This window comes from Haematobia irritans, chromosome 4 (genome assembly GCF_050003625.1).
Source record: "Haematobia irritans isolate KBUSLIRL chromosome 4, ASM5000362v1, whole genome shotgun sequence".
NCBI classification, from domain to species: domain Eukaryota; kingdom Metazoa; phylum Arthropoda; class Insecta; order Diptera; family Muscidae; genus Haematobia; species Haematobia irritans.
This window is the reverse complement of record NC_134400.1, coordinates 30,605,063-30,630,320: the sequence shown is the minus strand read 5'-3', so window position 1 is coordinate 30,630,320 and position 25,258 is coordinate 30,605,063. Positions and strand designations below refer to the sequence as shown.

The window sequence follows — 25,258 nt, the reverse complement described above, 5'->3', positions numbered from 1 at the left end:
TTTTATTTATCTATAGAAAATTTATAAAGTATAATGAATTCTACCAATCTACCAAACAGTAAAAATCTACAATTTTTATAGAATTTTACCAATTATGGCAACCGTGATTACAATACTACGGTATTCTTTGTAAGCGGATATAAAACTAAACAAGTAAGGAAAGTCTAAAGTCGGTCGGGGCCGACTATATTATACCCTGCACCACTCTGTAGATCTAAATTTTCGATACAATATCACATCCGTCAAATGTGTTGGGGGGCTATATATAAAGGTTTGTCCCAAATACATACATTTAAATATCACGTGATCTGGACAGAATTTGATAGACTTCTACAAAATCTATAGACTCAAAATTTAAGTTGGCTAATGCACTAGGATGGAACACAATGTTAGTAAAAAAAAAATATGGGACACATTTAAATCTGAAGCAATTTTAAGGAAACTTCGCAAAAATTTATTTATGATTTATCGCTCGATATATATGTATTAGAAGTTTAGGAAAATTAGAGTCATTTTTGCAACTTTTCGACTAAACAGTGGCGATTTTACAACGAAACTGTTGGTATTTTGACCATTTTTGTCCAAATCAGAAGCACATATATATGGGAGCTATATATAAATCTGAACCGATTCCAACCAAATTTGGCACGCATAGCAACAATGCTAATTCTACTCCCTGTGCACAATTTCAACTAAATCGGAGTTAAAAATTGGCCTCTGTGGTCATATGAGTGTAAATCGGGCGAAAGCTATATCTCAATCTGAACCGATTTCAACCAAATTTGGCACGCATAGCTACAATGCTAATTCTACTCCCTGTGCAAAATTTCAACTAAATCGGAGTTAAAAATTGGCCTCTGTGGTCATATGAGTGTAAATCGGGCGAAAACTATATATGGGAACTATATCTAAATCATAACCGATTTCAACCAAATTTGGCACGCATAACTACAATGCTAATTCTACTCCCTGTGCAAAATTTCAACTAAATCGAAGGAAAAAATTGGCCTCTGTGGTCATATGAGTGTAAATCGGGCGAAAGCTATATATGGGAGCTATATCTAAATCTGAACTGATTTCAACTAAATTTGGCACGCATAGCTACAATGCTAATTCTACTCCCTGTGCAAAATTTCAACCAAATTGGACTAAAACTCCGGCTTCTGGGACCGTATTAGTCCATATCGGGCGAAAGATATATATGGGAGCTATATCTAAATCTGAACCGATTTCTTCCAAAATCAATAGGGTTCAATTTTGACCCAAAACACATACTTGTGCCAAATTCGAAGTCGATTGGGCTTAAATTACTACCTAATCCCTTGGTTACAAAAATGTGTTCACGGACAGACGGACAGACGGACATGGCTATATCGACTCAGGAGCCCACCCTAAGCCTTTTTGTCAAAGACACCATGTGTCTATCTCGTCTCCTTCTGGGTGTTGCAAACATATGCACTAACTTATAATACCCTGTTCCACAGTGTGGCGCAGGCCAGGCCGAATCTTATGTACCCTCCACCATGGATTGCGTAGAAACTTCTACGAAAGACTGTCATCCACAATCGAATTACTTGGGTTGTGGTATCTTAAAACTTCTTAACATCGTTTTCTAAATTGTGAGTTAGTCCATACGTGGTAAAGAGCCAGAATTGAAATATGGGGGTCGCTCATATGGGGGCTATATACACTTATGAACTTGATATGGACCAATTTATTGTGATTGGGGATCGATTTATCTGACTTTAGACCGATATGGACCTAGTTAGGCATGGTTGTTAACGGCCATATACTAGCACAATGTACCAAATTTCAACTGACACGGATGAAATTTGCTCCTCCAAGAGGCTCCAAAACCAAATCTCGGGATCGGTTTATATGAAGCTATATGATTATGGACCGATATGGACCACTTTTGGCATGGCTGTTAAATATCATATACTACCACCACGTACCAAATTTCAACCAGATTGGATGAATATTGCTGGGGATCGGTTTATATGGGGCTATATATAATTATGAACTGATATGAACCAATTCCTACATGGTTGTTGGATAACATATACTAACATCACGTACCAAATTTCAACCGAATGGGATGAATTTTGCCCCTTCAAGGGGCTCCGGAGGTCAAATCTGGGGATCGGTTTATATGGGGGCTATATATAATTATGGACCGATATCGACCAATTTCTGCATGGGTGTTTGAGGCCATATATTAACACCACGTACCAAATTTCAGCTGAATCAGATGAATTTTGGTCTTCCAAGAGGCTCCGGAGGTCAAATCTGGTGATCGGTTTATATGGGGGCTATATATAATTATGGACCGATATGGACCATTGTTTACATGGTCATTAGAGACCATATACTAACACCATGTACCAAATTTCAGCAAGATCGGATGAAATTTGCTTCTCTTAGAGACTCCGCAAGCCAAATCGGGGGATCGCTTTATATGGGGGCTATATATAATTATGGACCGATGTGGACCAGTTTTTGCATGGTTATTAGAGATCATATGCTGACACCATGTACCAAATTTCAGTCGAATCAGATGAATTGTGCTTCTCTTAGAGTCCCCGCAAGCCAAATTTGGGGGCCCGTTTATATGGGGGCTATACGTAAAAGTGGAGCGATATGGCTCATTTGCAATACCATCTGACCTACATCAATAACAACTACTTATGCCAAGTTTCAAGTCGATAGCTTGTTTCCTTCGGAAGTTAGCGTGATTTCAACAGACGGACATGCTCAGATCGTCTCAGAATTTCACCACGAACCAGAATATATACACTTTATGGGGTCTTAGAGCAATATTTCGATGTGTTACAAACGGAATGACAAAGTTAATATACCCCCATCCTATGGTGGAGGGTATAAAAAGATTTAAAATTGAAGAGTTGACAAACAAAATTTTATTTTTTTTTTTTAAATTCAGTCTACAGGAGCTCTGAGAATAATCTTCCAATGGAGTTTTTGCTGAAATTTAGTGAAATGTATTTTTCGCTCAAAAAAAAAAACCCCTTTTTGTATTGTCCTTGGTCTGGATGCGGACAAAAAGTATACGACCATATGCCATGTGAGGTTCACATCCAAGTAATGCGAAAGCGGTTCCGACGTAGTAATCCCGGGAGCCACCGTGGTGCAATGGTTAGCTTGCTCGCCTTGCATACACAAGGTCGTGGGTTCGATTCCTGCTTCGACCGAACACCAAAAAGTTTTTCAGCGGTGGATTATCCCACCTCAGACTCGGCTATAAAAAGGAGGTCCCTTGTCATTGAGCTTAACATGGAATCGGGCAGCACTCAGTGATAAGACAGAAGTTCACCAATGTGGTATCACAATGGACTGAATAGTCTAAGTGAGCCTGATACATAGGGCTGACACCTAACCTAACCTAACCTAACCTAATCCCTCGAGAAAAGGGGGATTGGTTTTTAGCCGGTAGCTAATTGGATTCCGGCACACGTGTGGACACACTGTCATGTGCATAAAGAATTTTCCTACCCTCTCCCGCCAAAAAAAATCAAACTAAATTAAATTAAATTGAATTTGTATACTAGTTATAATTATATTGAAATAAATCATTTGACTTGAAATTAAACGAAATAAAGTGTATTTAAATTAAATTAAACCTTTTTTTTGGTTTTTTTTTCAGAACACGAGGATACCAATACTCTACATGGCACCTATCAATATTTGAAAAGCACTGGCCAGGTAAGTCCCTTTTGGTTTATTCCTTTAAATGATTCTCGCTATCAAATTCATGAAAGCACACAGCATATTCGCATAAATCATCAGCAACATTTGCCAATGCATCCATTGTTGAAAAAACAATCATAACAGCATACCACATCTGGAAAAGGAGAGCAATCATCCTTCATCACCAAACAAAAAAAATGGCAAAACGACAATGTCCTGGTTATCAACGGTATTTTTGTAAAATTTGGGAATACTCTATTGCGATTAGTCTATAGCATTCAAACTCTTGATATCTATACCACAAACTTCTACCGAGCATATTGGATATTAAAACGAGGAAACAGATATTGGTATCAGATGTTGTTAATGTGCTAAAACCAATAAAAAAAATCCAATGACCCAAGGAGTATTCGTTCAAATGCGAAATGAAAGATAAATGCGCACAAAATCGGATTTGTTAAAAAAAAATTGGAAATGTTGCACTGGTAGCCATTTGTATACAAACAAAAAAAATCATTTTACTTTTTTTTTATTTTATCATTGAACGTAGCTATATATTATCTCATTATAATGGTGATTGATATGCATTTGGTCTATGTGTAGAAAAAAAACAAAAGTTTACATTTTAATTTGAAAAATCTAAAAGCCAGGATTTTTTTAATCCAGGCGTGTTTTTATATACTGAACTCATTATTATTGTAATGTTCATTAGATTTGAAATTTGAATTTACATAACCACATACACTTCATCCCATCCCATCCATATCCTTAGGAACCAAAGCATACATATATCCTCATACACATATCCTCATACATATCACTAGAAAAAATCTGGGGTTCTTTGATGCTTTAGTCTCCAAGATCTCTACAATTTGCTCTTTACGTATTTTCTCTTGGTTAGGAAATTTACAATTTGACAATCATATCCATTAGCTTCAATCATTGGCATTAAAATTGGCTGCTAGATTTCTTTTTGCTATCTCTATGAGCATGATGTCTCTCTCTCTTTATACAACTATATCTATATACAAACTTTGCAATATCTTTGCCTCTCTCTCTCTCTATAGTCTCTCTTTTTTGCTATCTAAACTAACTAACAATCTCTTGGTTTTCTCTTAAGCAGAATTTGTTATTCTCTACAAAAAAAGTGTAGAGTTTTTACATAGATTCCTTGAATTGAAGGAACTACTAGACTAGAGATAATTTTCAAAATATTTCTACAATGATCCTAGCCATATAACTTCAGCCTTAGAAAAATTAGTCCCTCTCAAATAGGAAGCGCCCCAGATTCCCCCAAAACTTGACACTTACAATGAACACCAACTCCTACCTTATCACTTCCTACCAATTCCCTACCAACTATGATCCAAGTACACTTTAGGTACCACCGTAATAATAAAAGAAAAGAGCTTTGTTAAGATATGGAAAAGCTCTTTTGGTTTTAAATCTACAACTCACGGTTGCATTTTCATTATGAAATACCAATATTCAATATTACATATATAAGCTTAAAGCTTTTCTCCCTCTCTCACTCTCTCGTCATTTCAATATTTTACGTTTTTCTATTGACCATGTTACAAGCTTTCATGTTGTGTCTTCATCGGTTACAAAACAAAGTCCCAAAGCTTTAAAGCTTTGTGGACCTGTAATTAATGTGTGTATGTGCGTGTACCATATCCGTATCCGAAATGAGAATAATGTTCTTCCCCCCTATAAAAGGTAAGTAGCGTTATGGAATTCTCTATAATTATTTTATAAAATTTGTATATGTTTTTGTTTTACTGTATAAGCTTTATTTTGTGATTCGTTTTGTATGTATTTATGTTTAATTGTTCAAATTATGGATTTTTCTCTTTCGCACACATTTTTCCGTTTCGTTAGATGTTGGCTGTAGATTTTTTTCTTGCATTTCGCATTTTTTGTTTCGCAAGGGGTTTTTCTCACTGCAAACGATTTTTCGCAATCAGTCGCACATATTTCTTCCGAAGGTTACCAATTCAACATTTGTCCAAACGTGTTCGTATTTGTGTGGAATATTTCTTTAGAAGTTTACAACCTTTTTGAAGTTATGATCACAAAAATAGTTTTTAAGTGATGAACTTTAAAGATTGTTTTAAATTGTAAATACTAGTAATGCATTACAACTCAAATTACCTGCACCAGTCGAGTAAGCTTAAAGGTAATTACCATAATAAACCATAGTAAACCAATTATGGTATATTCTCATATGACAAAACAATTTTAATGAAATTTTTCATTAGAACAACGAAAACTCTGTACACCAACGAAATGTTTCGTAATATTAACGAATATTTTCATTGTCTTAATTAAAATGCTTATCCCAATAAATATGGATAGATCAAATTTAATACGATTAGATATGAGTAGATTCGAAAAATTATAAGATCTAATCATATTTAAATACTATGGAATTAGATCTGATCAGATCTCAATATTGGCCTTGATCTAATGTATTAATATTTATATGTCAAAATTTTATTTCTATAGAAAATTTTGTCAAACTGTTATTTCTATAAAAAAAAACTTTGTCAACATTTTATTTCTATAGAAAACTTTTGCAAAATGTACTTTTCTATAGAAATTTTTCTCAAAATTTTATTTCTATAGAAAGTTTTTTAAAATTTTTTTTCTTTCGAAATGTTTGTCAAAATTTTATTTCTATAGAAAAATTTGTCAAAATTTTATTTCTATAGAAAGTTTTTTAAAAATGTTATTTCTATAGAAAATTTTGTCAAAATTTTATTTCTATAGAAATTTTTGTTAAAATGTTATTTCTATAGAAAGTTTTTTAAAAATTTTATTTCTATAGAAAATTTTGTCAAAATTTTATTTCTATAGAAAAATTTGGCAAACTTTTATTTCTATAGAAAATTTGGCAAAATTTTATATCTCTAGAAAATTTTGTCAAAATTTTATTTCTATAGGAAATTTTGTCAAAATTTTATTTCTATAGAAAGTTTTTTAAAAATTTTATTTCTATAGAAAATTTTGTCAAAATTTTATTTCTATAGAAAAATTTGGCAAACTTTTATTTCTATAGAAAATTTGGCAAAATTTTATATCTCTAGAAAATTTTGTCAAAATTTTATTTCTATAGAAAATTTTGTCAAACTTTTATTTCTATAGAAAGTTTTTTAAAAATTTTATTTCTATAGAAAATTTTTTCAACATTTTATTTCTATAGAAATTTTTGTTAAAATTTTATTTCTATAGAAAGTTTTTTAAAAATTTTATTTCTATAAAAAAATTGTCAAAATTTTATTTCTATAGAAAAATTTGTCAACATTTTATTTCTATAGAAAGTTTTTTAAAAATTTTATTTCTATAGAAAATTTTGTCAAAATTTTATTTCTATAGAAAAATTTGTCAAAATTTTATTTCTACAGAAAGTTTTTTAAAATTTTTTTTCTATAGAAAATTTTGCCAAATTTTTATTTCTATAGAAAAATTTGTCAAAATTCTATTTCTATAGAAATTTTTGTTAAAATTTTATTTCTATAGAAAATATTGGCAAACTTTTATTTCTATAGAAAATTTGGCAAAATTTTATATCTCTAGAAAATTTTTTCAAAATTTTATTTCTATAGAAAATTTTGTCAAAATTGTATTTCTATCGAAAATTTTGTCAAAATTTTATTTCTATAACAAATTTTGTCAAAATTTGATTTCTATAGAAAATTTTGTCAAAATTTTATTTCTATAAAAATTTTTTTTTTTAATTTGATTTCTATAGAAATTTTTGTCAAAATTTTATTTCTATCGAAAATTTTGGCAAACATTTATTTCTATAGAAAATTTTGGCAAACATTTATTTCTATAGAAATTTTGTCAAAATTTTATTTCTATAGAAAATTTTGTCAAAATTTGATTTCTACAGATAATTTTGTCAAAATATTATTTCTATAGAAAGTTTTTTTTTTTTTAAATTTGATTTCTATAGAAGTTTTTGTCAAAATTTGATTTCTATAGAAAATTTTGGCAAACTTTTATTTCTATAGAAAATTTGGCAAAATTTTATATCTCTAGAAAATTTTGTCAAAATTTTATTTCTATAGGAAATTTTGTCAAAATTTTATTTCTATAGAAAATTTTGTCAAAATTTTATTTCTATAACAAATTTTGTCAAAATTTTATTTCTATAGAAATTTTTTGTCAAAATGTACTTTTCTATAGAAATTTTTCTCAAAATTTGATTTCTATAGAAAGTTTTTTAAAAATTTTATTTCTATAGAAAATTTTGTCAAAATTTTATTTCTATAGAAAATTTTGTCAAAATGTGATTTCTATAGAAAATTTTGTCAAAATTTTATTTCTATAGAAAGTTTTTTAAAAATTTGATTTCTATATATTCTATATATGTGCTTTTCTATAGAAATTTTTCTCAAAATTTGATTTCTATAGAAAGTTTTTTAAAAAATTTATTTCTTTAGAAAATTTTGTCAAAATTTTATTTCTATAGAAAGTTTTTTTAAAAATTTGATTTCTATAGAAATTTTTGTCAAAATTTTATTTCTATAGAAAATTTTGGCAAACATTTATTTCTATAGAAAATTTGGCAAAATTTTATATCTCTAGAAAATTTTGTCAAAACTTTATTTCTATAGAAAATTTTGTCAAAATTTGATTTCTATAGAAAATTTTGTCAAAATTTTATTTCTATAGAAGGTTTTTTTAAAAATTTGATTTCTATAGAAATATATGTCAAAATTTAATTTCTATAGAAAATTTTGGCAAACTTTTATTTCTATAGAAAATTTGGCAAAATTTTATATCTCTAGAAAATTTTGTCAAAATTTTATTTCTATAGAAAGTTTTTTAAAAATTTTATTTCTATAGAAAATTTTGTCAAAATTTCATTTCTATAGAAAATTTTATTTCTATTGCCATATGGAAAACCTAAGAATTTCCATATGTCAAATCTTGGGTTGTCGGTTAATATAGTAACTATATATAATTATGGACTGAAGTGGACTAATTATTGTATAAACATTAGACCACATTTTAAGTGGATCGGATGAAATTTACTCCTCCAAGAGGCTTAGGAATCACGGTTGCCAGAGTTGGTAGAATTTTACTAAAAATGGTAGATTTTTACTGTTTGGTAGATTGGTAGAATTTTTGCCATTTTGATAGATTTTTCAAAATATTCCTCTTCAACTAATAAACAAAGTTGACAAAATATTTCTATAGAAATAAAATTCTGACAACATTTTCTACAGAAATAAAATGTTGACAATATTTTCTTTAGAAATACAATTTTGATACATTTTTTATAGAAATAAAATTTTGACAATATTTTCTATAGAAATAAAATTTTCTATAGAAATAAAATTTGAACAAAAATTTCTATAGAAATAAAATGTTGACAAAATTTTCTATAGAAATAAAAACATTCCTCCTCAACTAACACACAAAGCTGACAAAACATTTCTATAGTAATAAAATTCTGACAACATTTTCTATAGAACTAAAATGTTGACAAACTTGTCTATGGAAAAAAAATTTTGACAAATTTTTTATAGAAATAAAATTTTTACAAAACATTCCTATAAAATAAAATTTTGCCAATATTTTCTATTGAAATAAAATTTTGACAAAAATTTTCTATAGCAATAAAATGTTGACAAAATTTTCTATAGAAATAAAATTTTGACAAAAATTTTCTATAGAAATCAAATTTTTAAAAAAAAATCTATAGAAATCAAATTTTTAAAAAAACTTTCTATAGAAATAAAATTTTGACAAACATTTCTATAGAAATCAAATTTTTAAAAAAACTTTCTATAGAAATAAAATTTTGACAAAATTTTCTAGAAATATAAAATTTTTACAAAATTTCCTATAGAAATAAAATTTTGACAAAAATTTTCAATATATATAAACAAAATTTGAAAAAATGTCTAAAGAAATATTTGTCTAAATGTCTATAAAAATAATATTTTGACAAAATTTTCCATAGAAATAAAATTTTGACAAAATTTTCTATAGAAATAAAATTTTGACAAAATTTTCTCTAGGAATAAAATTTTGACAAAATTTTCTCTAGGAATAAAATTTTGACAAAATTTTCTATAGAAATAAAATTTTGACAAAATTTTCTATAGAAATAAAATTTTGACAAAATTTTCTATAGAAATAAAATTTTGACAAAATTTTCTATAGAAATAAAATTTTGACAAAATTTTCTATAGAAATAAAATCTTGACAAAATTTTCTATAGATATAAAATTTTAACAAAATTTTCTATAGATAAAAAATTTTAACAAAATTTTCTATAGAAATAAAATTTTGACAAAATTTTCTATAGATATAAAATTTTGACAAAATTTTCTATAGAAATAAAATTTTGACAAAATTTTCTATAGAAATAAAATTTTGACAAAATTTTCTATAGAAATACATTATTGGCAAAATTTTCTATAAAAAAACAAAATTTGAAAAAATGTCTATAGAAATATTTGTCTAAATTTCTATAAAAAAATGTCTATAAAAATAATATTTTGACAAAATTTTCATTAGAAAAAAAAATTTTGACAAAATTTTCTATAGAAATAAAGTTTTGACAAAATTTTCTGTAGAAATAAAATTTTGACAAATTTTTCTATAGAAATAAAATTTTGACAAAATTTTCTATAGAAATAAAATTTTGACAAAATTTTTCTATAGAAATTAAATTTTGACAAAATTTTCTATAGAAATAAAATTTTGACAAAATTTTCTATAGAAATAAATTATTGGCAAAAGTTTCTATAAAAAACAAAATTTGAAAAAATTTCTATAGAAAAATTTGTCTTAATGTCTATAAAAAAAAATTCTTTAGCAATAAAAAATGTTGACAAAATTTTCTATAGAAATAAAATTTTCACAAATTTTTCTATAGAAATAAATTTTTGACAAAATTTTCTATATATATAAACAAAATGTGAAAAAATGTCTATTGAAATATTTGTCTAAATTTCTATAAAAAAATGTCTATAAAACTAATATTTTGACAAAATTTTCAATAGAAATAAAATTTTGACAAAATTTTCTATAGAAATAAAATTTTGACAAAATTTTCTATAGAAATAAAATTTTGACAAAATTTTCTCTGGCAATAAAATTTTGACAAAATTTTCTATAGAAGTAAATTTTTGAGCAACTTTTCTATAGGAATAAAATTTTGACAAAATTTTCTATAGAAATAAGTTATTGACAAAATTTTCTATAAAAAATAAAATTTGAAAAAATGTCTATTGAAATATTTGTCTAAATTTCTTTAGAAATAAAATTTTGACAAAATTTTCTATAGAAATAAAGTTTTAAAGAAAATGTAAATGTAAAAATAATATTTTGACACAATTTTCTATAGAGATACAATTTTGACAAAATTTTCTCTAGGAATAAAATTTTGACAAAATTTTCTATAGAAATAAAATTTTGACAAAATTTTCTATAGAAATAAAATTTTGACAAAATTTTCTATAGAAATAAAATTTTGACAAAAAATTTCTATAGAAATTAAATTTGTCAAAATTGTCGATAGAAATAAAATTTTGACAAAATGTCTTATATTCGTAGAAATAAAATTTTGACAAAATTTTCTATAGAAATAAAAATTTGACGGTTTTTACACGATATCCGAGACAAACATTTCAATGTACTATAAACGGAATGACAAAGTTATTATCCCCCACCATGGAAGGTATAAAAAATTCCTTATTCCAACCTATACTAATAAGACCTTCCCAAACGTTGAGAGAACCAAATGTCTGTAATCGTTTTGTCAAATCACAAAAAAGCACCCATATTCTCGTTCATTCTAAGATCTTTTGCACCAATCTTCTTCTTCTTCGTCCATTGTATCTATGTCCTGAGTTTTAACACCCCAACGTTGTTCTATTTCGAATAGTTACAAGATCTTACAATGGATAAACTCAATAATACACCAAATGCTGAAATTGATTTGATATTCTTCAATCGTGTACCCAAAGTTGGAAGTCAAGCAATGATGGAACTTCTTAAGTTGTTGGGTAAACGCAATGGATTCAAGGCTGTTCGTGATAAACCAGGAAATACGGAAACCATAATGCTGGCCGATGATTTCGAATTGACGTTGGTTGAGGAAATCCTCGAAACTGAACAGCCAGGCACCTATTCCAAACATGTAGCCTATATAGATTTTGAAGATCTCGATTATCCCGAGCCGATTTACATTAATCTAGTACGAAATCCAGTGGAAAGGATTATTTCTTGGTTTTATTATATTCGTGCTCCCTGGTATATAGCTGAACGTAAAAAAATGTTTCCCAAACAATATCAGTTACCCAGTATACAATGGTTGAAGAAGGACTTTTCGGAATGTGTTCTCAAGGGTGATCCCGAATGTGTCTATGTGCATAATGAACGAAAAGGTCTGGGTGATCATAGGAGGCAAATGTTATTCTTTTGTGGCCAAGATTCGGAAACTTGCATGTGAGTAAACTCCTGATTTTTGTAGAGATATGTTATCAAAAGAAAACGTTTGCTCTTTTCTCTTCTTCCACTGCCCCGACCTTTACCCCAAAACAAAACCCAAGGCCCTTTAACAACTATGAAGCCATGCAAAGGGCCAAACATCATGTGGAAACCAAATATGCTGTTGTGGGTTCCTGGGAGGACACTAATGTTACCCTAACAGTTTTAGAAAATTATATACCACGATTCTTTTCGGGAGCTGCTGATGAATATTATAGTACGTTTGATTTCTCTCTCTCTTATGATCTCTCCCCACCAAAAGGATTTCATGGTATTTCGTTTTTCCTTTTTTTACAGAATCCGAAAATCGTTTACATAAAACCAATCGTAACACTTTTCGTCCCCCCGTAACGGATGAAGCTCGTCAACTTTTAAGTCGTAATCTAACCAATGAAATTGAATTTTATCATTTTTGCAAACAGCGTTTATACAAACAATATATAGCTGTATATTTGGCTCATAATGCGAAAAGTTCTAGACCTTTAAATATTTTTTAAATCGTATACCCAAAGTTAGATCAATTGGGAATTACCAGTGTCTTGAGACTTAGATATTATTTTAAATAAAAAAAGAAAATATTTGTATATGAATTTATTTGATTGTTACAATTAGCCCTTTTGGAATTTAACAATTATGAGTACTCAGACAAAATTGGGTAAGTGGTATTGAATGAATGAATGGACTATGCATTACCGTTAGTTAGACAGGTAATGCTTAATCCATTACCTAATGCATTCGAATAGACATTGGTAACTTATTATTCATTAACTTTCGTACATTTTTTATTGTACAAGTATGAGTAGATCCGAAAAATGTTAAGATCTAACCATATCTAATTGCTATGGAATTAGATCTGATCAGATTTCAATATTGGCCTAGATCTAATGTCTTAGAATTATGTACCTATACCTATACATAGTGGAATTAATATTTGATCTCGCAATGTATGGAATTATATCATATCTTATTCTCAAGGGAGCCCATTTTAAGTTCTAATCATAGATGCCCCAATTTGTATACGTCTTTGTTTATTAAGACAGAAAAAATCCTATGTATGAGTGCATTATTCCCCACCATGTATCCATATATAGGTACACAGAAAAAACTAATTGCAATTGCAAAAATTGGTTGGTAAAAACGTGGCAGTTTGTAACTCGGTAAAACGGCTTCTGGGCTTAAATAAATGGAAATAAAAAAAAAATATTAATCAAATTAAAAAATATAGTTAATAAAGAACATTATTCAAAATGTCAATTAAAAACTTAATTATACCAATCAACATTTTTATCAAATAAAAAAAACATATTTCCAAATAAAAAACATTAATTGAAAATTTTATTCTGAAATAATAGTTTCATTTAATACTTTTCATTGAATTATTAAATTGTGCCTCAAATCTAATAAAAAAGTCATTGTTATAATCGGAAAGCTCATAAGAAAGTATAAACTTTTGTAAAATTATGATATCCTCATAACCAAAATCAATTAAATTTTTAATTGTACCATTAAAACAATTATGAATGAGCAGGGAGGAAATTAATTAATTTTTCAATCAGGAATATTTTTATACCCTCCACCATAGGATGGGGGGTATATTAACTTTGTCATTCCGTTTGTAACACATCGAAATATTGCTCTAAGACCCCATAAAGTATGTATATTCTGGGTCGTGGTGAAATTCTGAGTCGATCTAAGCATGTCCGTCCATCCATCTGTTGAATCACGCTAACTTCCGAACGAAACAAGCTATCGACTTGAAACTTGGCACAAGTAGTTTTTATTGATGTAGGTCGGATGGTATTGAAATGGGCCATAACTACTTTTACGTATAGCCCCCATATAAACCGATCCCCAGATTTGGATTGCGGTTCCTCTAAGAGAAGCAAGATCATCTGATCCGGCTGAAATTTGGTACATGGTATAAGTATATGGTCTCCAACAACCAAGCGAAAATTGGTCCACATAGGCCCATTATAATATATATACCACCCATCCCCCCCCCCCCATCCTAACCACCTAAGAGAAGCAAAATTCATCCGATCCGGCTGAAATTTGGTATATGGTGTTAGTGTATGGTCTCTAACAACTGTGCAAAAATTGGTCCTCATTGGCCCATAATTGTATATAGCCCCCATATAAACCGATCCCCAGATTTGTCTTGCGGAGCCTCTAAGTGAAGCAAATTTCATCCGATCCGGCTGAAATTTGGTACATGATGTAAGTATATGGTCTCTGGCAGCCATGCAAAAATTGGTCCATATCGGTATATGGTTATAATATATAGACGATCCCCAATCACACCAAAATTGGTCGAGGTTCATGGTTGCCACTCGAGCCTAAAATAATCTACCAACATTTTATTTCTATAGAAAATTTTGTCACGATTTTATTTCTTTAGAAAATTTTGTCAACATTTTACTTCTATAGAAAAATTTGTCACGATTTCATTTCTTTAGAAAATTTTGTCAACATTTCACTTCTATAGAAAATTTTGTCACAATTTTATTTCTATAGAAAATTTTGTCAAAATTTTATTTCTATAAAAAATTTTGTCAAAATTTTATTTGTATAGAAAAATTTTGTCAAAATTTTATTTCCATAGAAAATTTTGTCAAAAATTTATTTCTTTAGAAAATTTTGTCAAAATTTTATTTCTATAGAAAATTTTGTCACGATTTTATTTCTTTAGAAAATTTTGTCAAAATTTTATTTCTGTAGAAAAATTTGTCAAAATTTTATTTCTATAGAAAATTTTGTCAAAATTTTATTTCTTTAGAAAATGTTGTCAACATTTTATTTCTATAGAAAATTTTGTCAAAATTTTATTTCTACAGAAAATTTTGTCAAAATTTTATTTCTACAGAAAATTTTGTCAAAATTTTATTTCTTTAGAAAATGTTGTCAACATTTTATTTCTATAGAAAATTTTGTCAAAATTTCATTTCTATAGAAAATTTTGTCAGAATTTTTTTCTATAGAAAATTTTGTCAGAATTTTATTTCTATAGAAAATTTTGTCATAATTTTATTTTTTATAGAAAATTTTGTCAAAATTTTATTGCTATAAAAAATCTTGTCAAAATTTTATTGCTATAAAAAATCTTGTCAAAATTTTATTTCTATAGAAAATTTTGTCAAAATTTTATTTCTATAGAAAATTTTGTCAAAATTTTATTTCTATAGAAAATTTTGTCAAAATTTTATTTCTATAGAAAATTTTGTCAAAATTTTATTTCTTTAGAAAATGTTGTCAACATTTTATTTCTATAGAAAATTTTGTCAAAATTTTATTTCTATAGAAAATTTTGTCAGAATTTTATTTCTATAGAAAATTTTGTCATAATTTTATTTTTTATAGAAAATTTTGTCAAAATTTTATTGCTATAAAAAATTTTGTCAAAATTTTATTTCTATAGAAAATTTTGTCAAAATTTTATTTCTATAGAAAATTTTGTCAAAATTTTATTTCTATAGAAAATTTTGTCAAAATTTTATTTCTATAGAAAATTTTGTCAAAATTTTATTTCTGTAGAAAATTTTGTCAAAATTTTATTTATATAGAAAATTTTGTCACTATTTTATTTCTTTAGAAAATTTTGTCAAAAGTTTCTACGGAATCTACATAAGCTTCGGCCTGGCCAAACTTACTGCCAATTTATATTTATAGACCAGATTACAGGGCACACACAAGCAGATTCAAAGAAACTTCGTTTAAAGAAAACAAACCATATTATTTGCACCCTTTCTTACAAACAAGGTAGCAACTTTTATAAAGAGGAATTAAGTTATTTTTCTTACATCTCCAAAATACTCACAAGATTTTTAAAAGATGTTAGGAATTAATTGATTGCCACAATATATAAATTTTTACTACGAAATATCAATTTGTCTCACAATTAATGTAAACGAAATCCATTGTGATTTTTGATTAGTTTTTTGTTTGAGATAAAAATAAAATTTCTTTATGAAAATCTAAACTAATGCATACATTTCCATAAATACCCAGAGAAAGTATATGAACATATTTCAAGAGAACAAGTGAGGAAAGTCTAAAGTCGGGCGGGGCCGACTATATTATACCCTGCACCACTTTGTAGATCTAAATTTTCGATACCATATCACATCCGTTAAATGTGTTGGGGCCAATGTATAAAGGTTTGTCCCAAATACATACATTTAAATATCACTCGATCTAGACAGAATTTGACTTCTACAAAATCTATAGACTCAAAATTTAAGTCGGCTAATGGTGGAACACAATGTTAGTAAAAAAAAATATGGGAAACATTGAAATCTGAAGCAATTTTAAGGAAACTTCGCAAAAGTTTATTTATGATTTTTTGCTCGATATATATGTATTAGAAGTTTAGGAAAATTAGAGTAATTTTTATAACTTTTCGACTAAGCAGTGGCGATTTTACAAGGAAAATGTTGGTATTTTGACAATTTTTGTCCAAATCAGAAAAACATATATATGGGAGCTATATCTAAATCTGAACCGATCCTAATTTGGTACACATAGCAGCAATGCTAATTCTACTCCCTGTGCACAATTTCAACTAAATCGGAGCAAAATATTAGCCTCTGTGGTCATATGAGTGTAAATCGGGCGAAAGCTATATATGGGAGCTATATCTAAATCTGAACCGATTTCAACCAAATTTGGCACACATAGCTACAATGCTAATTCTACTCCCTGTGCAAAATTTCAACTAAATCGGAGCAAAAAATTGGCCTCTGTGGTCATTTGAGTGTAAATCGGGCGAAAGCTATATATGGGAGCTATATCTAAATCTGAACCGATATCCACCAAATTTGACACACATACCTATAATGCTAATTCTACTCCCTGTGCAAAATTTCAACTAAATCGAAGCAAAAAATTGGCCTCTGTGGGCCAATGAGTGTAAATCGGGCGAAAGCTATATATGGGAGCTATATCTAAATCTGAACCGATTTGGATGATATTTTGCAAGTTTTTCGAGACTCATAAAATATTCGGATGTACGGAATTTGAGGCAGATCGGTTGATATACACGCCAATTATGACCAGATCGGTGAAAAATATATATGGCAGCTATATCTAAATCTGAACCGATTTTTTCCAAAATCAATAGGGATCGTCTTTGAGCCGAAACAGGACCCTATACCAAATTTTAGGACAATCGGACTAAAACTGCGAGCTGTACTTTGCACAAAAATACATCAACAGACAGACATACGGACAGACAGACAGACGGACATCGCTAAATCGACTCAGAATTTAATTCTAAAACGATCGGTATACTAAACGATGGGTCTCAGACTTTTCCTTCTTGGCGTTACATACAAATGCACAAACTTATTATACCCTGTACCACAGTAGTGGCGAAGGGTATAAAAATGTCATTTATGGAAGGATATCGTGTAAAAGTTTTGCCGCAAAACTGCTATTTATTATTATAATATTGAAAAGTTTCAGTATTTGTGGAATTATTTCATTGTCTCAATTGCTGTTTCTGTTGTCACTAAACAAAAAAATGTTGTCTGTTTTAGAAAAAGTTGAATTTTTAACTTTAACTTAAATTTCAAAAAATCTAAAACCGTGAAGCTGAGGAATTAACTACCCAGCAAAAAAAGCGTCGCCAAAAAAGTAATGAAAATTTTCTTTTTGGATCCGGAAGTGGTGCAAAATTAACGCAGAAGCGATGAATTTAACATGGGCTTGTCATAGGAAGGAAGTCCTTCATTTCAACAGCCGTTGCACTGAATTTGCATCACTTCCGTAGGTGTGATCTGAATTCAATGTTTTGGATGTAAATTAAAAAATTCTGTGATATTTTGTCAAATAAATAATTTTTTATGATTTTTTACAATTTTTAATGATTTCTAAGGCTTGTCGGAAACGTTTGACCTCAAATATTGTCAAAAATTCACAATTTTTTCAGATTGGATTTAGCATTTTTTTCGACAAAATTTAAATGTTTTGTACAATTTTATGAATTCTTACTCTGTTTTTAACCTATTTGAAACAAACAAAAAAAGTTAAATTACCCATTAAAAGTATGAAAAAACCAGGTTATAAAAAATTGAATTAAAAAAAATTCCTGGGTAGTTAAAATAAAGAACATAATTGGGAGTGCATCTTCTGAAAGTGCTTTTAAAATTGTGCCTTTGGAAGAACTTCCAAATTTTTTTGCTGGGTAACTCTAATATTACTGAAATTCTAAAACATTTGAATTTGGAGAGTCATTATTAAATTTCATTTGAGAGAATGTGTGTTTGTGAGTATATTTTGGTTCGTCAGTGGGTATGAGTATTATTTTTCGTTCGTGAGAGTGAGCGTTTGGTACAAATTTCATATATGAGTATCAAATTACAAATGTGAGCATACACGCAGAGAAGGAATATGATCACCTCAAACATGTTTCAAGAGCAAAATTTTATTTTTGTATGGTGACCATGTAACATGTTTGTCACTAAAATGTTATTTTCTCGTCAAACATAACCTGCTTGCCGAAATCAGATACATGATTTCCGAGAATATAATATGGTTGCGAAAACCATGTTATATGGTCACCACCCAAAAATTACATTTTGCTCTTAAAACATGTTTGAGGTGATCATATTCCTTCTCTGGGTGTACGAAAAAGTGAACACAAAAAGTATCGACCTACAAATATTATAAACTCTTAAATTTTTCTTAAATTTTACCATTTTTAAAATACAACAAAATAAAGTGGAAATTTTTGTGATCCCTTTATACTTGATTTTATTTGATCGATTCTATGCTTATTTTTCACGCATGGCATTCTTCCTATGCTGCCTGCCATTTTTCCATACTAATATACCCAACAAACATTTTGAAAGCTGTAGATTCATATTGAAATACTTCCATATATACCCTATACAACAAACAAATAGTGCTATGCCATGGCCCATTATCATATTGGTGAAAGTTTTGATGTATAACCGAGAGTACAAAAAACACTCATCGAAACTTCCTCAAAATGATTTTTCAACAGCGATTACCAAACGAAGGAGTTGCGGAACTGCCTAAACAATTTGGACAACTTCAGAAACCACAAAACCATATGAATAGAAATCGTAATCGAAATTGGAATTGGAATAAAAATCGTAGAAATCGTAGACAAAATAGTACAGGAGGTAAACGTCTGAAACCTGTATTTGGTGGTGAGGAGAATAAACCAAACCAAAAGTCTGGAGGACATCATCAAAAGAAACATCATAAACGGAATAATCTATATGATGATGAGGATGAATACGACGATGAGGATTACTATGATGACGAGGATGATGGTGATTATGATGAAGATGAGGATGAGGAGGATAATGAGAATGATGGTGATTATTAAATATTAAAATAATTAATCGCTCTATTTTGAGCATAAAGGCGTCGCATTGGAGTTATGTTATGCTGAATCATTTTGTGCAACTTATGACATGCTACGCGATGCTAACTACTACCTGTTCATGGAACGGTTTTCTATCGTCGAACAAATGAATTCTTAGGAAATCGGTTCAATGTTATGTAGGCTCTAGATCGAACTCTAAAAACATTTTGACGTTTGATTATTTTCTATCACAAATGCTTTAATTTTAGATGGTATTATTTTCTTTGCAAAAGGTAATATGAAGGCTTTCTACAAATTCTTCAAACTGAGATCTTTTGTCGCGCCCCAGGAAATATTATCTTGATATGGTGTTCTCAGATCGATATTTGAATGATGTGAGACCACCAATCTCCAAGCTCTAATATCCAAGCTTATCTTTCGTCAATCTTCATTAAAACCGGAAGATTTTAGTGAAACTTGCCTTAAAGCAAAATCAAAAAAAAAAAAAAAAACAAGTATATACGGCCGTAAGTTCGGCCAGGCCGAATCTTATGTACCCTCCACCATGGATTGCGTAGAAACTTCTACGAAAGATTGTCATCCACAAATTTCAACTCACATGGTTGTTAAATATCATATACTACCACCACGTACCAAATTTCAACCAAATCGGATGAATTTTGCTTCTCCAAAAGGCACCGGAGGTCAAATCTGGGGAGCTATATATTATTATGGACTGATAGGAACCAATTCCTGCATGGTTGTTGGATACCCTATACTAACATCACGTACCAAATTTCAACCGAATGGGAAGAATTTTGCTCTTCCAAGGTGGTCCGGAGGTCAAATCTGGGGATCGGTTTATATGGGTCCTATATATAATTATGGACCGATATCAATCAATTTTTGCATGGGTGTTTGAGGCCATAGATTAACATCACGTACCAAATTTCAACTGAATCAGATGAATTTTGGTCTTCCAAGAGGCTCCGGAGGTCAAATCTGTTGATCGGTTCATATGGGGGCTATATATAATTATGGACCGATATGGACCAATTTTTGCATGGTTGTTAGAGACCATATACTAACACCATGGTGGTAGTATATGGTCTCTAACAACCATGCAAAAATTGGTCCACATCGGTTCATAATTATATATAGCTCCCATATACACCGATGCCCCGATTTGGCTTGCAGAGCCTCTAAGAGAAGCAAATTTTATCCGATCCGGCTGAAATTTGGTACATGGTGTTAGTATGTCTCTAACAACCATGCAAAAATTGGTCCACATCGGTCCATAATTATATATAGCCCCCATATACACCGATCCCCAGATTTGGCTTGCAGAGCCCCTAAGAGAAGCAAATTTCATGCGATCCGGCTGAAATTTAGTACATGGTGTTTGTATATGGTCTCCAATAGCCATGCAAAAATTGGTCCACATCGGTCCATAATTATATATAGCCCCCATATACACCGATGCCCCGATTTGGCTTGCAGAGCCTCTAAGAGAAGCAAATTTCATACGATCCGGCTGAAATTTGGTACATGGTGTTAGTATATGGTCTCCAACACCCATGCAAAAATTTGTCCACATCGGGCCATAATTATATATAGCCTCCATATAAACCGATCCCTATATTTGGCTTGCGAAGCCTCAACGAGAAGCAAATTTCATGCGATCCGGCTGAAATTTGGTACATGGTGTTAGTATATGGTCTCCAATGGCCATGCAAAAATTTGTCCACATCGGGCCATAATTATATATAGCCTCCATATAAACCGATCACCAGATTTGACCTCCGGAGCCGCTTGGAAAACCAAAATTCATCTGATTCAGTTGAAATTTGGTACGTGATATTAGTATATGGTATCCAACAACCATATAGGAATTGGTTCATATCAGTCCATAATTATATATAGCCCCCATATAAACCGATCCCCAGATTTGACCTCCGGAGCCCCTTGGAAGAGCAAAATTCATCCGATTCGGTTGAAATTTGGTACGTGATATTAGTATATGGTATCCAACAACCATGTAGGAATTGGTTCATATCAGTCCATAATTATATATAGCCCCCATTTAACCGATCCCCAGATTTGACCTCCGGTGCATTTTGGAGAAGAAAAATTCAACCGATCTGGTTGAAATTTGGTACGTGGTGGTAGTATATGATATTTAACAACCATGCCAAAAGTGGTCCATATCAGGTCACAATCATATATAGCCCCCATATAAACCGATCCCGAGATTTAGTTTTGGAGCCTCTTGAAGGAGCAAATTTCATCCGAGTCAGTTGAAATTTGGTACATTGTGCTAGTATATGGCCGTTAACAACCATGCCTAACTAGGTCCATATCGGTCTAAAGTTATATATAGCCCTCAGATAAATCGATCCCCAATCACACAAAAATTGGACCATAACATAATTGTATATAGCCCCCATATTTCAATTCTGGCTCTCTGCGTATCGTGCAAAAAGTCCATATCGATTCGTCATTATTTGTAGACTTACCTATACATAACTTTTTTGTCTAATATATACCACATATGGACTAACTCACAATTTAGAAAATGATGTTAAGAAGTTTTAAGATACCACAACCCAAGTAATTCGATTGTGGATGACAGTCGTTCGTAGAAGTTTCAACGCAATCCATGGTGGAGGGTACATAAGATTCGGTCTGGCCGAACTTACAGCCATTACATGCCATTTTAATAAAAACCAGCGGTATTATCTGATATGACCATTTCTTTCAAATTCTCAGAATAATACCCAAAAAGCTCAGATTCTCGGAAGACGGTGTGTCTGTCCGACCTGTGAATTAATCCTAACGAGCAAAAAGAAATATCGACCAACCACCAAAAAGTTTTTGAGTGGTGGATAAGCTGGTGATTTCTGAGGGGTCAAATCTTCTCTAACTGTTTTCATCGTAATTTGAAACGCCGGTTCGGACTCGGCTATAGAATCGGGTAGCACTCAGTGATAAGAGAGAAGTTCATGACTGTGGTATCGCATGGACTGAATAGTCTTTGTAGGACTGAAATATCGGACTGCCACTATACTTAACGTAGTTTAACCTAGTATCTAGAGTGATCAAAATCGGTGGACCGGTTTATCTTCTCAAACCGATTGTCGGTTTTCGTAAAAATTCCATTTTCGGTGGACCAGTAGAACCGGGCAGCACTCAGCGATAAGCCACAAGTTCATCAATGTGTAATCACTGAACTGAATACTCCAAGTATGATTTCAAATATGGAGTTCCATGAACAGGCAGTAACACCTACAAAAAAATATATTCTTTTATGTCAAATCCTCTATATTCTCCAGATAAGCATAAAAAAGGCCACAAGAAAACTAAACCAAAATCGGATGAAGAAAAAACGCATAAAACTAAAGATGATAAGGATAAATCTACAAATCTCAAAATCCAGAAAAATGAAACTGAAACCATAAAAGATGACACCCATAAAAATGAGAATAAATTTAATCACCGTATTACTGACAACGATAGCCATGAAGATACTGATGACGATGATTATGATGATGATTATGAAAATTCCTTGTATTCTTCAGATGCTTTGAATAATACCAAAAAAGCTGAGGTAGATGTGGTATTCTTTAATCGTGTTCCCAAAGTCGGTAGTCAATCGTTAATGGAATTAATGGTCCGTTTGGGTAAGGCCCACAACTATGTGCATTCTCGCGATCAGGGTAAACCTCATGAAACGATTTTCTTGAAGCCACCACAACAAAAAGCTTTTATTAATGAACTCTATAGGCAATCACGTCCCCGGGTCTATAGTCAGCACATAGCCTATATCAATTTCACCCAACATCATCAGCCCAGACCCATCTATATAAATCTGGTGCGAGATCCCATCGAACGTATACGCTCATGGCATTATTATGTACGAGCTGAATGGTATTACAGAGATCTGCAGGCTAAACTGGGTGATAAGGCTCCCAAAATGCCTCCTAAAGAATTTATGGAAATGGATTTGGATACCTGTGTTCGAACGGGAGATATTCATTGTCAATTCAATCAAATGGAAATTAAAAATCCAGCCGGCGATCATCGTAGGCAAACTTTGTTCTTTTGTGGGCAAAATCGTAAATTATGCATGTAAGTGTGGCCCAGAGCAAGAATCAGATCAGTGTACTAATAATTCTATTGGTTTTGTATCTATCCAAGGCCCTTTAACTCCAAAGCTGCCATGCAAAAGGCCAAACGTACAGTGGAACAGGATTACGCTGTTGTGGGTACTTGGGAAGATACCAATATCACTTTGTCTGTCCTCGAACATTATATTCCCAGATTCTTTGGCAATGCTAAAGCCATTTATTATGGTAGGTTTTCCGGCCCCTCTCGTCGGGAAAATTTTGCCAATTTATTCATTTTCTGTATTTCCATTACAGAGGGCAAGGATCGTCTATCCAGCGTCAATAAAAATAATGTCACACGTCCCATTAGTGAAGAGACCCGCATGATTTTGAGTAGAAATCTTACCCATGAAATTGAATTTTATGAATTTTGTAAACAACGTTTGTATCTGCAATACAATGCCATTACCGATGGCAAATCCATAGATGATGATAACTATGTCCTAATACCAGATAGCGAAGAAGATGATTCTGAAGAAGAGGAGAATTAATTTTTAAGTACAAAATAAATCCTAATTAAAATTCTAAATAAAAGTATTAAAAATTATATGTTTTCTTGGAAATTCATTTAAAACCGGAAAAAATTTATATGCCAATCACCGTCGCTATTCGAGCAAAAGTAATCTAACAAAATTTAAAAAAAATGAAAAAAAAATCTACCAAATAAAAACATATTGGTTTGCAGTGTTTGATCAAATTTTTGTGGTTATTATGAAAAAAAAATGTTTTTTCGAAAGAACTATTTTATTATTCTATTCTAGAAGTTTTTTTTATTATTTGTTGATCACTCCTATTACCAATAATTTATTTAAATGTATAAATATCCCTTGAATTCTAAATGTGTCGAAGATTTAAATATTGCTATTTTCTTTTCTACAGAAAATTTAGTCAAAATTTAATTTCTATAGAAAATTTTGTCAAAATTTTATTCCTATAGAAAAGTTTGTTTGAATTTTATTTCTATAGAAAATTTTGTCAAAATTGTATTGCTAAAGAAAATTTTGTCAATATTTTATTTCTATAGAACATTTTGTCAAAATTGTATTTTTATAGAAAATTTTGTGAAAATTTTATGAAAATTTCATACCTATAGAAAAGTTTGTTTGAATTTTATTTCTATAGAAAAATTTGTCAAAATTTTATTTCTATACAAAAATTTCTCAAAATTTTATATCTATAAAAATTGTTATCATAATTTTATTTTTTATAGAAAATTTTGTCAAAATTTTATTTCTATAGAAAATTTTGTCAAAATTTTATTTCTATAGAAAATTTTGTCAAAATTTTATTTCTATAGAAAATTTTGTCAAAATTTTATTCCTATAGAAAATGTTGTCAAAATTCTATTTCTATAGAAAATCATCTCAAAATTTTATTTCTATAGAAAATTTTGTCAAAATTCTACTTCTATAGAAATTTTTGTCAAAATTTTATGAAAATTTCATTTCTATAGAAAATTTTGTCAAAACTTTATTCCTAAAGAAAATATTGTGAAAATTTTATTTCTAAAGAACATTGTGTCAAAATTGTATTTCTA

General features: G+C 30.1%; 1 protein-coding gene across 11 annotated transcripts in view; it reads left to right on the top strand.

Moving 5' to 3' along the window:
* Nucleotides 1-25,258, top strand: part of pip (heparan sulfate 2-O-sulfotransferase pipe) — a 390,683-nt gene that overhangs the window by 271,167 nt on the left and 94,258 nt on the right. For 9 of the 11 annotated variants that reach the window (XM_075304207.1, XM_075304209.1, XM_075304208.1 and 6 more), the window contains exon 3: nt 3,662-3,720. In XM_075304207.1, the coding sequence (XP_075160322.1) occupies nt 3,662-3,720 (59 nt within the window). Of the gene's footprint in view, nt 1-3,661; nt 3,721-11,617; nt 12,181-12,284; nt 12,440-12,519; nt 12,813-19,225; nt 19,566-22,887; nt 23,684-23,752; nt 23,908-23,976; nt 24,269-25,258 lie in introns of those variants that run through there. The other 2 variants (XM_075304204.1, XM_075304206.1) reach the window with 2 other exon arrangements.